The sequence below is a fragment of the Thalassophryne amazonica genome, chromosome 21 (genome assembly GCF_902500255.1).
Source record: "Thalassophryne amazonica chromosome 21, fThaAma1.1, whole genome shotgun sequence".
Taxonomy (NCBI): Eukaryota; Metazoa; Chordata; class Actinopteri; order Batrachoidiformes; family Batrachoididae; genus Thalassophryne; species Thalassophryne amazonica.
In genome coordinates, this window is record NC_047123.1 from 32,827,726 (window position 1) to 32,845,773 (window position 18,048).

General features: G+C 40.5%; 1 protein-coding gene and 1 long non-coding RNA gene across 2 annotated transcripts in view; one reads left to right on the forward strand and one right to left on the reverse strand.

Annotated features, from left to right (window-relative positions):
• LOC117503084 overlaps positions 1-6,826 on the reverse strand; it is a 16,383-nt gene extending 9,557 nt beyond the window's left edge. The window contains exon 1 of the long non-coding RNA XR_004558476.1: positions 6,812-6,826. This is a non-coding gene — a long non-coding RNA (uncharacterized LOC117503084). The remainder of the gene's footprint in view (positions 1-6,811) is intronic.
• Positions 6,827-10,433: 3,607 nt separating this feature from the next.
• Positions 10,434-17,753, forward strand: mcm3 (minichromosome maintenance complex component 3). Its single transcript, XM_034162254.1, has 17 exons — positions 10,434-10,585; positions 11,445-11,557; positions 11,927-12,135; positions 12,244-12,374; positions 12,561-12,799; positions 12,916-13,024; positions 13,109-13,262; positions 13,361-13,492; positions 14,738-14,946; positions 15,100-15,274; positions 15,370-15,496; positions 15,600-15,750; positions 15,894-16,034; positions 16,693-16,805; positions 16,914-16,987; positions 17,119-17,212; positions 17,411-17,753. The coding sequence occupies exons 1-17, from the start codon at positions 10,511-10,513 to the stop codon at positions 17,607-17,609; spliced, it is 2,445 nt and encodes an 814-aa protein (XP_034018145.1). The 5' UTR covers positions 10,434-10,510; the 3' UTR covers positions 17,610-17,753.
• Positions 17,754-18,048: the final 295 nt, after the last annotated feature.

Sequence of the window (18,048 nt, forward strand, 5' to 3'; positions counted from 1 at the left end):
GCCCATTCTAACAGTGCAGGCCCTGGGGCATTCATGCTTATTTTTTATTTTATTTTATTTTTTTATTTTATTTTATTTTTTTTGCAAAATATGCAAAACTGGTCTGAGCAAACTCATCTCTGGATTTTTGACATAGAAAATCCAGATTTGTATCGAAACATTCTCTGATTAGCGAATCTCAATAATTGGACTGGAAATCTTAAAATTTATTTACTCCATGACTCATTTTCTCATTAATGGCATCACCAAATGGCATGAAATTGTGCAGGTATATGCATGGCCTCTGAGTTGCACTGCCATATTTGGTAGAACTGCACCACTAGATGGTGCTGTAAAGCACTTTTTCCACAGGTAACTTTCAAATATAGCTTTAATGGCAGATTAAAGATAATCATCACCTCTTTAAAAAATTATTTCATATTTTTAAATTCATTTTAGGACAGCCAAAACAATTTAAAATGCACTCTCATTTATAGATGGACCAAATACTGCCAAATTTGCCAGCTTCAACCAGAATGCTGAATACCCAAATGGCATGAAATTTGGCAGGTCTATGAACGACCTCTGTTTGATCCACAGTGCTAAATTTGGTGGATTTGTGCCACTAGATGGCAGTACACTGCATAGATTTATGAATTTCAGAGCTCTAACATTCCAAAATTCACTTCGAACTTTTCTGAGAGTCTTTGAAGGCTTCTTCATGGTCCCTGCTTGGGGCAGGCCTGGATCCACAGTGGTGCAGGGGATGCTAGGACCCTTAATATTTGCTTGCAAACCCGATAACAAAAGGGAATACCAACAAAGAAACATAATCTCCTCGACATGTGTAACTATTGCTGTGCCAAGTTTCGACAATGAACACGATGTCGATGAGTGAACACGTGACGCACAAAGACATAAAACTTTGTGTTGGCTGTAGTCAGTGAGAAACAAAAAAGCTTTGCACGCTTTATGCGTTCAAGATCACTGTTGATTTTGGAACAGTCACAGGAACAAACAGTGACGTTTGTGTGTTTACAGGACAAGCACGCTGACAGAAACGTGGAGGAAATCGATGACCACAGCTTGTAGGAAAAAAGTATTTTCTTCAGTCTTTTCTGCAGTGCATAATAATAAAAAATTGCACAAACCATCATGGCATCATGTGACCTGAAGGTCACAGGTTCAGCAGCAGGAGCTTTTGTCTTTGTGTTTTGTTTTGTTTTTTCACAACCCAGTAACCTGTTTGTCCTGTTTTCATCCACATAGTTGCTAATTATCAACTAAACACTGACTGATGTTGATTTTGATGGTGCAGATCACAGATCAACTATGGACTGAAATTTGAATTAATAATAAATATCAATATTTATTTCTGGCCTCTGGTCCTCCTTCCATAATTAATTTTTTTTAGGCCTTTAAAGGAATGAATTTGGGTGACATTGATCCTTGAACCTGATCAACACTGACCCTGTGCTCAATGTGTGACTTTAAAGTTTAGTGATGAAAGTGGGCCATAGGAAAAAAAAAAAAATCCTGAAAGTTTTTGGCAAGGGCTTCTTTGTGCCTGTCAGGGCGGGAGGGAGCCCGTCACCAGGAGCAGCTGGACCCGCAATGCAAACCCCCAGACAATCAATCAATCAATCAATCAAACATTTATTTATAAAGCGCTTTACAGCACCGACTGGTGTCCAAAGTGCTTAATGTTAAAAACACAAATTTACAAAAATAAAACATATAAAATAAAATTTTAAAACAACATAAAAAAGAACATAAAAATAACAGAAAATGTCACCTCCCCACTAAGTGTTAAAAGCCAGTTTAAATAAATAAGTCTTTAACTTAGATTTAAAAAGTGCTAGGTCAGGAATAGTACGTAACTCAAGAGGTAGCTCATTCCACAGTCTGGGGCCAGCTACCACGAAAGCATGATCACCCCAGCGTTTATATCTTGACCTTGGAACATCTAAGTAAAGCTGGCCAGACGCCCTTAATGTCCTACTGTAGGTGCGCAAAGTTAAAATTTCAGACAAGTAGGGAGGTGCAAGGCCGTAAATAGCTTTAAAAACAAACAATAAATTTTAAAATCAATTCTAAAACGAACTGGAAGCCAGTGGAGTGAGTACAGGATGGGCGTAATATGCTCACGTCTAAAAGTGTTTGTCAAAAGACGAGCAGCAGCATTCTGCACCAACTGGAGACGTGCAAGAGACGACTGATTAATGCCCGAATAAAGTGCATTACAATAATCATGTCTGGAGCTGATGAAAGCATGAATGGCCGTCTCAAGATCACGTCTACTGAGAAAGTGCTTTATTTTAGCCAAAAGGCGAAGTTGGAAAAAACTAGCTTTGACAACAGAATTTATCTGTTGATCGAACCTCAAACAGCTGTCAAATATCACTCCCAAATTCTTGACAGCTGGTTTTACATAGTTAGCCAAAGCACCAAAATTTGGTGTTACCACATTTGGTATGCCAGTGCGCTCAAACACCATGATCTCAGTTTTACCATCATTCAGGTAAAGGAAGTTTTGGGACGGCCACTGCTTTACATCACGAATACAATTAAATAATGATGACAAAGCATCACTCCCATTAGTCCTCACAGGCAGATAGATTTGCAGATCATCTGCATAACAATGAAAGGACAGGTTGTGCTGGGTTATAATTGACCCCAATGGCAGAATATACAAAGAAAATAGAATCGGCCCAAGGACAGAACCCTGCGGCACTCCACAAGACAGATGAGCAGCTGATGAGGAAAGGTCCCCAATCATGACAGAAAAGCTCCTTTCAGCCAAATATGATCTAAACCACTTAAGTGCAGTCCCATGAATGCCAATAAAATGTTCCAACCAGGAAACAAGTACTGTGTGATCCACAGTATCAAAGGCTGCTGTGAGGTCCAACAGAACCAGCACAGCAGGATTCCCTGCATCCACCGACAGAGTAATATCATTATGAACTTTTAAAAGTGCTGACTCAGTGCTGTGTCGCGATCTAAACCCAGACTGGAATTTTTCAAGGATTAGATTGTCTTCTAAAAATGATTGTAACTGTAAAAAGACAACCTTTTCTAAAACCTTAGATAGAAATGGCAGATGAGACACAGGTCTAAAATTGGATAAAACTGATGAGTCCAGGTGAGGTTTTTTAAGAAGAGGTCGAACCACAGCATGTTTAAAAGCAGCTGGAACAGACCCTGATCTAAGACAAGCATTGATAAAAGTTAGGAGACCCGCCCCAACAGTATTAAAAACCTCCTTCAGCACCTTAGTTGGAACAACATCAAAAGGACAACTTGTAGATTTTATGTGTTTTACAACATCAGTGAGAGATGCAAAAGAAATGGGCTCAAACTGTTCGAGCACAGCAGAATGTGCACGAGGAGCAGACAACTCAACATTACAGCTCTGATCAGCGTTCTGTCTGACTGATGAAACCTTATCAATAAAAAACTGAAGAAACTCCTCACAGGTTGTGGTTGTAGCGTCCAACAAAACAGAGGTGTGGATTTACAACTGAGTTTATAGTCTGAAATAACACACTGGGACGATGACAACTGCTCGAAATAATATGAGACAGATATTGTGCTTTTGCCTCCTTCACAGCCTTCTGATAGTCAGTCAGACTGTCCCTCAGAAAACCCAGAGACACCTGTAGTTTGTTCTTGACAAGGCCAGACAAGGCTTTGGTGTGGGAGAAATCATGGTCTTTATTCCAGGCTTGGTTGCGGTACACATGTAGTCAGTCAGCGTGGCAGAGGTACAAGCAGGATCAGGCTGAGACGCAGTCACAAACGAGCAGGGTTCAGAGGCACGAGCAAACTCAGACATCCGGGATGAGAGCAAAGTTCAGAACGCGGCAAGACAAAAAAAAAAAAAAACCAGGACTGTGATGAGCACTGGAAAGAGTACAAAGACTACAATCTGGCAAAGAAGTGAAGGACTGTGGAGTTTAAATACTTGTGGACTAATTAGGAAGAAGTGAGGGACAGGTGGTGTAAACGAGGTGCACGTGAGGAACAATCTAGAAGGGGTGTGGTTTCTGGCTAAAGAGTAAGACAGGGCAAAAGTGTGAGGAAGGGAGTGAGCAAAGTAGCGTGATGTAATAGACAAAGACACGGGAGCAGGTGCAACAGTGTGAGCGAACAGAAACAAACAGCAAAAGCAGAACAGAGTCAAATGGAAATCAGGGTTAGAATGAAATACAACAGGAACCAAAATCAAACATGAGCATAAATACAAGAGCAACTAGAACTGATCAGAAAATCAATACAAAAGCAGAATCAAACAGGAACAGACTAATCAACAGAAATCAAAACCCGATATAAAAATATAACAGAAAACATATACAGATGAAAGCTAAATGAAAAACAATGAAAACACAAACTGGCTGAACAAAACTAGAACAGAACTTGACAATGGCTAAAGTATAGAAAGTAACAAAGTGATAGGAAAAACATAACAGAATAACTCATGATGAAAATCATTACTGATAAACAGAAATTGCAATACATAACAAATAGAACATAATCAGATAAAAAACACTGACGATAAATAATAACAAAACCCTGTGACTAAAGCATAATATAATAAATGTGATAAACAATGAAACTAAGACTAAAGTAACTAAGGGACCAAGAGTGAAAGCAAATAATAAACAATAAAGCAAAGCAAAATATGTGGCAAAGAAAAGATACACAGAGAATAAATGAAACAAAAGCAAACATAACATGAACATGACAATGATAATAAGACATGGCATAGAGGCTCAGAACATGGAAAAAAAGGTCCAAAATCATAACAGCGAGGGCCAGACCATGACAGTGCCCAGATAGGTTTTTGTCGCAGTTTGTGAACTATGCAAAATAGGCTGGTGCAAACGCATCTCTGGATTTTTGATGCAGAAATTGGACTCAGTATTAATGAAAGCTTTTCCCCCACAGTCGCGGTGCGATGTGGTGCCACACTTTCCAGGTGCTCGCACTGTGTTCATGCATGCAGACGAGCGTGCATAAAACCATCACCACGGTATCATGCACGCCTGTCCGATCGTGTGTCCCACCCAACAGCTGGTGGAATGCTTCGCGGTTCCCCATTTCGTTTTTTTTTTTTCACGGATTTTTGGCCGGTTTCTACTTCTTTCGCCTAACTTCATGTTATATGTGAAGGGGCCCTTAAACATGTTCTGGGATCCATTTTCAGACATCAATTGGAAATTACATATTGTGGTTGTTTCTCTTGAAAGCATTGATCATTCCACCAATTTTGGTGGAACGGGTTTTGTAAAATCGTGAACCTGATTAATGCCAAAATTCAATCAGTTCTTTTCTTTGATAAGACTGAACATTTCACCAACTTTCATGGAGATCAGCTGTACATTCTTCAGGAAAATGCTTGAAATATTACAGAATGCCCTCTCCAGCTACAAAATAGAGTTTTAAAGAAGAACTCAGAATCCACATTCAGTTCTCATTCAACACCAAAATGTAATATGTTCTTTGTTTTGATAAAATAAAAATAAAAACATCAAATTGAATGGGAATCAGCTGAAAAATATTCAAGAAATTTAATAAAACATTGCAAAATGCCCTTTTTTGAGGATAATAACAATAAGAATAAGGAGAAGACTAATTAAAAATTAATGCACTCTATCTCTAAATGAGATGAATCATTTTGCAGTGACATTCTAAAAAATGTTTCCTGAAAACAAAAGGACATATGGTGTGTTTGGAGAACAGGTGTGGTGTGTTTACTGGGCCAACTTTCGATGATGAATGTGTGTTGTTGAGTGACATGTGATGCACAAACAAATATAACACTATGGTGGCTGCAGTCAGTGAGAAATAAAAAAGTATTGCACGCTTTCTTTCCATATGCATTCAAGATCACGGTTGATTTTTGAAAAGTCATGGGTGTGTTTGGAGCAAATATGTCACCGTTTCCATGTTGTTGTTGTTCATTCGGCTGCTCCCAGTTTTTGTCCAGGGTCACCACAGGGGATACAACCAGATCCGCATCGGTAACTGGCACAAGTTTTACGGCAGATGTGCTTCCTGACGCAATTCCAGTTTTACCCGGAGAAACACACACAGCCGCGGGTGTTCCAAAGAGGTCTCCCATCCCAGTACTAACCAGATCCTGCTCTGCTTAGCTTCTGAGATCAGGATTACACAGAGCAGATCGGCTGTGTGTCACCGTTTCCATGCACTTCAGTTATCCGTTAAACAGAAAAACCTGGTTTACATGATTTCAGTTCATAAATTGGATTTCATTCAAAGTGGAGAAAAGAGAAATGACAGGTCTTGGAAAAAAAGCATCGACAAAAGCAAAAGTCACAATGTTTTTATATGGTTTTCCATGTAATAAACACCATATATACCAGATTTTGTATAATGGATTTTCACTCATTGAAATGCATTTCCATAAAAAAAAAAAAAAAAAAAAAAAAAAGCACTCGCATGTACCAGACAGAGCAGTTTGGGTGCCCAGTAACAGAGGTACGAAATGAAGTTTAGCACTGACACTCACCGAGGAAAGTGATTAGTTTTGGGGATGAAAATTTACAGGGTGATTCCATAATTTTTTCCTCAGAATTGAGTGATTCCATATTTTTTCCCTCTGCTTGGTCTAAAAAAGTAACCGTTACTGACTGCCACAATCTTTTTTTCTTGATTTCTTATAGTGTTTCTTAAAGCCAGAAAGTTGCCATTTGAAATGACTTTAGTTTTGTGTCATGTCTGTGATCTGCTTTTTTCTACAAAATTAAACAACTGAATGAACATCCTCCGAGGCCGGTGATTCCATAATTTTTGCCAGGGGTTGTACAACTAAAATGGCCAATAGATGTGTCTGTAGAGATTGGGGCTTTGCATGCATGGTTTCATCACCAGGATTGGTGACCATGTCCCTCTTGACCTTACTCCTTATCGGCATTGTTCTTGTTGTTCTTTGGACTCAGTATCCCAGGTGAGCCAAGACAGTATATCTGAAGTTAAACTGACTTTATCTGTTTTAATTTACAGCCACTCTTGTGGTACAAAAACACTTAAATGGAGTGTTAGTGGGTTCTTTCTCTTCAAAATATTGATTATTCCACCAATTTAATTCAAATCATGGAGATCATCTGAAAATTCTTCTTGAAATTGATGAAAATATTGTGATTCTGGCCTGTCTTTAAATGTACATTAAAGGACAAAAAAAATAAAAAAAATAAATAAAAATAAAAAATTCAAGATTCCACATCTGGATCCATATGAGCATGTTAATGTTTGTCAAAATGTTGAGAAAATGAAGCACTTTTCAAAAACCGGATGTTGATCAACACCAAAATTCATGACAATTTGACCAGTTTTCATGTTGATCGAGCTTGAAATAATGTTGCAAAATGCCTTTCTGATGGCGCAAAAGAAGGTTGAATAAAATTATCCAGAATCCGCATTCGGGTTTCAATCAACACCAAAATGTAACGGATTCTTTGTGTCCATGAAATCGACGAGTTAATCAATTTCTAAGAGGATCAGCTGAACCTACTTTAAGAAATTCAAAAAAATGTCACAAAATGCATTGTTTTGCAACATAAAATGCCTCTGGATTCTTATCACATAAAAGCAACAGGCCATTTTTTTGTCCTTGAAAACTAATTTTTTGTATGAAAAAAAAAAAAAAGATTTTTGTATATTTGCAGGACAAGAAGTCCTCAAGACGAAATAATGAAGAAGAAGGAAGCGAAGGAGGAAAAAAAAACTGTGGATCTGGAAGCTGGAATCTAAGTTGTTACTCGGCTTTATGATCATTTATCACGTGGAACGATGAGCACGTTCTCGTGGTCCTCTTGGGAAGTAAAACAATAAAATGCTCCATAATTAGTTTGTTTTTGAATTTTTTGTTCATCTCCTGTGGTGTTTTGTAGATGCTTTCAAGTTCTTTTAGATTTGTAGGTTTCAGCTGCAAAACTCAGTATCTCCTAAATCACGTTTTTTCCCCCCCTCAGTGTGCAAAATATTAATGAATTTGAACAAACCATCATGGCATGTGACTTGAAGGTCACAGGTTCAGCAGCAGGAGCTTTTGTCTGTGTTTGTGGGTTTTCATCTGTTCTTTCACAACCCACTAACCTGTTTGTCCTGTTTTCATTCACATATCTGCTAATTATCAACTAAACAGTCTGACTGATGTTGATGGTGCACATCACACATCAGCTTCAACCAAGACAATCAATCACACATTTTGACTTTTCCTATTGTTTCAAGCAGTGGTAGCCTTGTTGGCCACCAGACCTGATTTAGGCTTTGGAAATATAAGAAACTGACAAACAAGTTTCATGTTACTTTAAAAACACTTGCTCCTAATTTCTATCATGCACATGATAAGATTATTCACTGCAACAAACCCAGACAGAAAAACTAAGTAACCTTTAGCCTTGATCTGGTGCAAAACTTACCTGATGTTTTACTGGTTTCTCCTTGTTATATGCCCTTTTTTATTTGGAGATATATTTGGATAGGATTAGTTTTCCATACATGGGATGGATCACAAGGTAATGCCAGTACAACAAGAGTTCTTGGTGATTTTAGTCCCATCTGAATGCACCATTTCAGTCATATTTGCACTCTTCTGTAAAATGACCTCAGGTTCTAGTAATCCTGTGCAAAATAAGTAGACATCCCTGTGAATACGGAGTCATTTCCTTGGGTAAAATTTGGTAAAAGTAAAAAAAACAAATTAGCAGGCACAGCTTCCAGTCCAGATACAACACATACCACATGTATTTCTTGTTTAAGTGTTGTGGCTCTTCACTTCATTACTGACAGTGATGAAACCTCATCTCGTGATCATCATCCAACAGGTACTGGTCATGTGATTCCAGGGAATACAATACAAGCTTCTGCAGAAAATACAAGCTTTGGAGCCTTGACACCAAATAAAAAATAAATAAAATGCTTACTGTCACATTTACTGGGCTAAAATTTTGAAGGGGCAACTTTCCTTAACCCGAACCCACTGGGCTCATGATGTGCAGCTACTTATGCAGTGAAGTAATAATTCTGCAACAGTTTCAGTTGGAAGATAGATTTTGTCATTACTCCTCGAGGACTCAAATACTTGCTGGTCCTCATCCACGGAGAAAAAACCAACAACACCTGTATCTCTTTGTTGGTCCATTTGTCACCTTTGCAGTCTGGCTCACCTGCCAAACTGCTTTTTCTTTTTTTTTTCTTTTTTTTTTTTTAGGACAATTCAGAAGTACCTATCCTGGAACACGGACTTAACACATAAAAGGCTTTGAAAATCACATTTGACAGGTGGTACAAAGGCGTCGAACTGCCTAAAATTCCCAGTAACTTGCTGTGGTAAAATCTTCACAAAATAAAAATTAATTTTAAGCAAATGTGCTTCTGTTTTGTAATGAATCTACATGTGTCAACACCTTCAGTAATATTACACTATACCATTTAGAAATATTTTTTCTTTGATATGTTTGTGTAATTTTATGAGTTTTATTTATTTATTTGTTTGTAGATTTTTTTATAGATGTTATGTAATTTTATTTTATATATTTATTAAATTATGAAATGCTGCTTTTTAACATTTAAAATCTTTTCGTGCTTCAAATTTTTCATAAATTTGAAAATGCTACAACAGGCATATATTACAAATAGTAAGCAATGTAGTCTAATGAGAACAAAAGAAAATTTTCGCCACTATTTTAATCGCAAATATACGATAGGGCCACATTGAATTTTTTTTTTTTTTTTGGGGGGGGGGGGGGGGGGGGGGGGGTTGGACTTCGAGAATAAAGTCGTAATATTACGAGAAAAAAAGTCGTAATCTTACAAGAAAAATGTCGAAATATTATATTATGACTTTATTCTCGTAATATTATGATTTTATTCCCGTGAAATTACGAATTTATTCTCGTAATATTACGACTTTATTCTCGTAAAATTACGAATTTATTCTCGTAATATTACGGCTTTATTCTCGTAAAATTACGACTTTATTATTCTCATAATATTACGACTTTTTTTCTCGTAAAATTACGACTTTATTCTCGTAATATTACGACTTTATTCTCGTAATATTACGACTTTATTCTCGAAGTCTAAAAAAAAAAAAAAAAAAAAAAAAAAAAAAATTCTATGTGGCCCTAAAACGCCGTCGTACAAATAAAATAAAATACAATCGCAGTCTTTATTTTGAAAAGAGGAAATTTCTGCGGCGCCCCCCCCCCCCCCCCAACCGGATGCCCCGCCTTTTCCTGTGGTGTTTTCGCGGGATTTCTTCAGGAGGCGGAGTTATGTGTTGACTTGAAGATTCCATTGGGCAGTCGTCGGATTACCCGCCGAATATGCAAACAAATATCAGCAAAATGACCAATCCGATTTTACGCTGTACTTTTACGCAGCACGTAGTGGCGGGAAAAGTCGTCAGTCTTCCGTTCAGAGTCGAGCAGCGAGTCCACGTTATAAGTTGTGTTGTTTTATAGTCTTTTTATTTTAGAAGTAATAGTGATAATCTTAAGAAATGGCGACAGAATTGGTTGATGACCGGGAGTTGAGAGAGGCTCAGAGGGATTACCTGGACTTCCTGGACGATGATGTAAGTTTATGTTTGAATCACTTTGTTATGCAGAAGAATCCTCTTCATGTAATGTAATATTAAAAGATAATAATAAGTACTTGCTGGTGAAAAAGTAATAAGAATAGCTTTGCTAGGGGGAGAAAAGAACATGATAAATTGTCAGTTTGACAATTTATGAAAATAACACTTTATACACAAAAATTCTGTTGCGTGTAGTGTACACAATCACAAAATCTTATTATTCTTTTCATTTTCAACAAGTATTACTACTACAGTAAGAAAAGTGCTGTCACTATGAGTCCACACCCGGATGTATTATGTATCTGCTATTTTTCCGGCACATTGGTCCTGTGAGTTAAGGATTTGTACTACTGTGGTGCAGATCTGGGTTCGATTCCTAGTCATCCTACCTGTCTGTATCCCTGGACAAGACAGTTCCTCTGCATTGTCCCTGTCCACCCAGGTGTAAACCGGTATCGGCCTTGGCTGAGGAAATGACCCAAGTCACACTCGGGTCCTGTCTGTGGGGGTTTCATCTGGACTAACGGGCCTCAGATGAAACATGGGGGTTCCCGTTGACTCATCTGTGCATTTTGGGGCGTTATCATCATCAAATACTGTGTTGTTGAAGACCCCACAGTTTCCTGAAAAACAGTGATTCTTTGTGTGCAGAATCTGTGTTATGACACTTTTTGGTTTCAGATTGTTGGACACTGACTGTGTTTTGAGTCTCAAATTGTTTAAAAAAATATTCCTTAGAACATAAATGAGGGTCGATAAAGGCGATATATTTTTCTGTTAATTTTCACATGTCATATGCAAAATTTAAAAAATGGTCACTGTGTCAAAAACTGTTTTTGTTGTGTGTTTTATGCAGCAAGACCAGGGAATTTACCAGGGCAAAGTCAGGAACATGATCAGTGAGAATAAAGCTCGGCTCATCGTCAACATCAATGACCTGAGGAGGCGCAACGAGACCCGGGCTGCGAAGTATGTTGCGGACATCACGTCTCAATCTGGGGTCACACAAACAGTTTTCTTCACTGGTTCATACCCCAACTGATCACCATGCTTTGTGAAATTTTATCCAGTAGTTTTTCTAGAACTGTGCAATTAAGCAAATCAACATAACCTTTGTGGTAGAGGTAATATGGATGGGCTTGACATTTTTCACATTTCAAACAGGGTTCTTTCATATTTTGGGAAGCACTTACTCTAACTAGGTACTAATCTTGCTTTCAGTCCTTTTTGAAAATCCATTTGTAAACCCATATATTAAAAGGAGATATCGCTGCTCTTCACGAGACTAAAAAAAAAAACAGCAAACCCTGTGATGTGGATGTGCGTTTGTGTGGCCAGGCTGATGAATGGTGCCTTCGAGGAGCTGTTGGCGTTCCAGCGAGCACTGAAGGACCTGGTGGCCTCTGTTGATGCCACCTATGCCAAGCAGACTGAGGAGTTCTTCATCGGCCTGGAGGGCAGCTTTGGGTCCAAACACGTCACCCCACGGACCCTCACTTCTCGGCTGCTGGGCAGCATGGTGTGCGTGGAGGGCATCATCACAAAGTGTGAGTTTCCTTTGGGCGAATTCATCCACTTGTTTGTGATGATCACAGTTTAAGCCTGTGAATGATATAAACCGGGTTTTAATTTGACTAACCCGGTTCTTGCTGTAGGCTCGCTGGTTTGTCCTAAAGTTGTGCGAAGTGTTCACTACTGTCCAGCAACCAAGAAAACGATGGAAAGAAAGTACACTGATATGACCTCTCTGGAAGCCTTTCCCTCCAGCGCCATCTACCCCACCAAGGTAAATATTAATTTAACTTGTTGGTCCATTACTGAGGGGTGTCTGTCTGGTCAGACTGGGAATTGGCAAGTTGGGGTGTGGTGATTGTGCTTTGGATGGTGCCAATCAATTTTTTCCAATTCCATTTTTTTTTTAACCCATTCTAACAATATTGTCCTAAGCATCTCCTCTTCCGTCCGGTAACAGGATGAGGAGAATAACCCATTGGAGACAGAGTTTGGGTTGTCCAGCTACAAGGACCATCAGACCATCACGGTGCAGGAGATGCCAGAAAAAGCGCCTGCTGGGCAGCTGCCGCGTTCCGTGGACATCATCCTGGACAACGACCTGGTGGATCTGGTCAAACCGGGCGACAGAGTTCAGGTCGTGGGAACATACCGCTGCCTGCCTGGCAAGAAGGGCGGCTTCACGTCCGGGACGTTCAGGTGAGATGGGATAAAGTGTCGAAGACGACTTGCTGTTTCCATGAAAAAACCTTCAGTTGAGTTTGGCATGTCCAACATGAAGCCCGGATTATAATCAGTCTACTGTCTCCTGGCAGGACCATCATGATCGCCTGCAACGTCAAACAGATGATCAAGGAGGTGTTGCCGTCCTTCTCGGCTGCAGACATTGGCAAAATCAAGAAGTTTAGTCAGTCTCGAAGTGTGGTGAGGCTTCACTCTCTCCCAACTGGCTCTCCAAACCTGAAAATGAGGTGAAAAGTTCATGTCCTGCCTATGTTTTCCTCTTAGGACGTGTTTGATCAGCTGGCTCGCTCCCTGGCTCCCAGCATCCACGGCCACGAGTACATCAAGAAGGCCATCCTCTGCATGCTGCTGGGCGGCGTGGAGAAGGTCCTGGAAAATGGCTCGCGCATCAGAGGAGACATCAACATCCTGCTCATCGGTATGGCAGCCCCCCCCCACCTCATTGATGAGCTCAGTTCAGTCTGCTGATTGGTCGCCAAAAAAATCTCGTGAAATTTTTCTTTCTTTTTCTTAAAGGTGATCCATCAGTGGCAAAGTCGCAGCTGCTGCGTTACGTGTTGCACACGGCGCCCAGAGCCATCCCCACCACCGGGCGAGGCTCCTCTGGCGTCGGTCTCACCGCTGCAGTCACCACTGACCAGGAGACGGGTAAGACATAGAAATGCAGGTGTGCCAATTTCCCGTGGAGCCGCGGTTTCCTGCTTTTTTTTTTTTTTTTTTTTTTTTTTTTTTTTTTTTTTTTGGTCTCTCCAGGAAATGTTTTTGAGATCGGTGTAAAAATTCTGGGTGGGAGGGTAATGGGTTGACCTCGGGTCCAACTCCACTCACCACAGCTTGTAGACGAACCACGCACTCTGGTTATTTTGGTCAACAGTCCCCTGTATGTCACAAGAGTCCTGATTGGACCTTGTTCATTGGTTTGTCCTTCTCACAGCAACTCAAAGCGCCACTTGGTTGAGAGACCAAGCAACGCATGCGTATCTGCCAAAAACATGAGGAACCCTGAGAAGGTGAGCTGTAATCCTAAAAAAAAAAAAAAACTGCCTAAATAAATGTCTGTTAGCCACAGGGATTAAAGCTCTCTGTTGCAACAATGGATTTCTGTCAACTGGGGCTGCCAAAAGGCCACATGTGAGATCAATGCAGATCCAATGAGAATTTAAAAAAAGCGGGGGGGGGGGGGGTGTTATTAGATTATTGATTATGATCTGCAAATTCACCAATCAGCTGCTTCTGTTGACTGTTTTTGAGAGTGGTGTTATGTTCTGGGTTTGTGCCCAATGAACCAGATTTATTGCATTTATTTTTCTCTTTATATATTTAATTTCCTGAGGACAGCTGTGGAAATAAGTCTGATGCTGCCGGGCCCACGATGACCCCCGTGCATGCAGCAACAGCAGGTTACACTGTGGATGAGGCGATCCGGATTCATTATTTTTATTTTTGTTGTCTGTGAGGATGTCAAGTGGAAGTCAGGAGATGGAGTTTCTGGACATCATCAGACCAAGTTTTTCACGGAAACACAGCTTTCCGCTTTTTGAAATTGCTGCACCACAAATGAACAAACCATTTTCATGATTTTTTATTTTATCACTGCCATGTACTAAAAATACAATTCTTACTCCAGAATTTGGTTTCCTCAAACCTCTTAATTTATATTAAATAAATAAATAAATATATATATATATATATATATATATATTTCAGGTCATTCCAGCTTTTTCCAGCATGACCTGTCGTCACCTCTGGAGATGTGTGATTTGAAGTTTGCCGTAGTGCCACCAACAAGTCTGTGTTGGGAATTCGTTATGCTGAGCAATGAAGAACTTTGTCCAGAAACCTGATTTACTTTAACATCCTGAACATGTGGAACAATAACGCTCTGCCCCTCAGGTGAGCGCCGCCTGGAGGCCGGCGCCATGGTGTTGGGGGACCGCGGCATCGTGTGCATTGACGAATTTGACAAGATGTCCGACATGGACCGGACGGCCATCCACGAGGTGATGGAGCAGGGGCGCGTCACCATCGCCAAAGCCGGCATCCACGCCAGACTCAATGCCCGCTGCTCTGTGCTGGCAGCTGCCAATCCCGTGTATGGGAGGGTGAGTGTGCAGAAGGAAACTAGCAAACCCCTTTTTGTTCAGAAGATGTGCACCTCAATAAATATTAGCATTTTATACCGTGTTGCTAAACCAGTCATTGGGTAAGTTGTGAAGTTTAAAGGTTGGTGATGTTCTGTTGCTTCTTGTCTTCAGTATGACCAGTATAAAACTCCCATGGAGAACATTGGACTCCAGGACTCCCTGCTGTCACGTTTCGATCTCCTCTTCATCATGTTGGACCAAATGGACCCTGAACAGGACCGGGAGATCTCAGACCATGTGCTGAGGATGCACCGTTATCGGGACCCACACGAGCAGGAGGGCGCAGGTGCTGTGACTCTTCTGTACGCTCGGCGTGGTTTGATGCTGCTGTGCGCTATGTGTTTCATAAATCATAACGCATCTTCCTTGTTCTCCCTTCAGCCATGCTTCTGGGTGGGGCGGTGGATGTTCTCGCTACTGAGGATCCGGACTCGGTTGTGGAAGAGCAGGAGGAGCTGCAGATCTACGAGAAACACAACAACTTGCTGCACGGGAGCAAGAGAAAGAGGCAAGTGCACAAAATCTGTTATCACAGTTTCTGTGTTTTTTAAAATCTTTTTACTGTTGATGATAAATTGTTTGCTTTATGTTATGTGTTTGCTCTTTTTCAGAGAGAAGGTTGTGAGTAAAGAATTCATGAGGAAGTACATTCACATCGCCAAGTCCGTGACGCCCGTGCTTACAGAGGAGGCAGCCAATCACATCGCAGAAGAGTACTCCAGGCTGAGGAGCCAGGAGCAGCTGGCAGCCGATATCGCACGGGTGAGCAGGAGCGTGCACGTTTATCAATCTCGACATTGTGCCGCCCAATGTCTGCCCATGTGGAGACAAACTCGCTCACTCAAACTGTCACGCTCACAGCGAATGAGCTCATGATGACCTTGTCCCACGCTCTTCCTCCTCAGACCTCGCCAGTGACGGCACGCACGCTGGAGACTCTGATCCGTCTGTCCACGGCACACGCCAAGGCTCGGATGAGCAAAGCCGTGGAGCTGGAGGACTCTGAGGTCGCCGTGGAGCTCGTCCAGTTTGCCTACTTTAAAAAGGTCGGTGTTGCCCTGATGGGATTTGGGTGTCTGTCCTCCTGCAGCAGAAAGTCATGAATACTGACTTTTATTTTTTTCTGTCAACTTTAAAGGTCGCAAAACTGATTATAAAGTGTCAAATTTCAGACATCTCAAATATATATTTTTTTTTTTTTCAATGGCCAGTTTGACTTTTGTACAGTCCAAAGATAAATTTAACTTGCATTAAAATTAATTACAGTTTTTTGGTTATGTGAATCATTTTACACAATTTTAATTTTACAAAATTATTGTTTATTTTTTGGGAATATGTAACAGCCAAATTCAATTATTCCGGAATGCTGACTTTACTTGGCCCATTTTTTTTTCTTCCTTTTTTATTTATTTATTTTAATCCTATGAATTGCTTGAGCTTTATTTATTATTATTTTTATGCTTGTGCAAAGTGTAGTTCTTGGTATAAAACTGACAAACTCTTTGTTTTAAAGACAAATGTTTTAGTTGTACTAAAGTTGTGCAGAAGTTGGCATTAACTGTCACATGATGCGTTCAGGTGCACAAGTAGATCTGTTAATTCATTTGACTAAATATCTTTTTAAACCTTTACAGTTTAAAGTTCAACTCTACCTCGTTATCTTTACGACCGGCTGTTACCTTCTAGCTGTAATTTTCTGTTCAGGTTCTCGAGAAGGAGAAGAAACGTTCAAAGCGGGAACGAGATTCAGGATCAGAGGATGAAGAGGAGGAGAAGACAGCAGCCACTCAGTCTTCTCAGCGAGCTACGAGGAAGAGGTAGAAACTGACACGGGAATGAAGCTTGTGTGTCTGAAGTGGAAATAAAAATGTTCACCAGCAGTCATGCTTCTGATGCTCATGTTGCTGTGAACATGTGCCCTGCAGGGGGCGCCGTGGCTCTCAGAGCAGCGAGCCTTACAGTCCGTATGACTTCAGTGAAGACCAGGACATCCCTCAGAGTAAGAATCTTTAATTTTTAATGTCTCAGTATTCCAGTTTGATATCAGAATGACAAAACTTAAGAATTTTAAAGAGAAACCTGTAGGTTGTTTATTCTCTTACATGTTGCACTTTCCTTCATGCTCTTCAGTTCAGGCTGGCACCCCGAAACCAGCCACCCCTCCACATGAGGAGGAGGAGCCGATGGACACCACGTCACAAGCGGCGGATCTGTCTGCAGACAGGTGGGTGATCGAGCAAACTGTGGTTCAGAAGAATGTGAGTGCATTTGACAGCGTAGGAGGAGTGATCTACTTTAGCTAAACCATCTCAGAAGATATCTGTACAAGGGGGTGTTTTTGTTTGTTTTTGGGCGACTGTTCAATATCTTTAAGCTGCAGATGCAATCAAAACTTTTTTTTTTTTTTTTCCCTCCCCACCAGGCTGAAAGAGTTCAAGTCCTCGCTGTTCGCCGTGTTCCAGTCAGCTCACGCTCAGTCTGTAAAAATGAAGACCCTGATGGACGACATCAACAAGGACCTGGAGAAACGATTCACAGAGCCAGAGGTTCGCGCTGCTTTGGCTCAAATGCAGGAGGACAACCAGGTCATGGTGGCGGACGACATGGTCTTCCTCATCTGAGGGAGGACAATGTCTCTTACCTCCACTATGTGGACTTGATGACAAATGTCAGTTTTTCAAATACAAACTGGTCGGCTGTTGTTCCTTTTGTGATAATTACTGTGCATATCTACAGTGATGATAGGAACCCGTTCATGCTCTAGTCCAGGCGATGGTTTTCATGTTTTATGATTTTGTAGTAGATTTGTGTTATGTGGAATTGTGTACATATAGGTGAAATTTTATATTAAATAAAGTGTTGTGTTTGATAAAGGTCTGGCTTCATGGATATGTATAAAAAAAAATAGCATGTTGCTTTATAATTTTAATTAGGGTGGAATTGGTATGCAGCATGTGGGGCTTGAACCAACAACCTGAAATTGGTTCATTTGGATGGTGACTGCTTTCTGGGCAGGCATATCAAAATCAAGTCGCTTTGGAGTTGGGAGCATTTCAATTA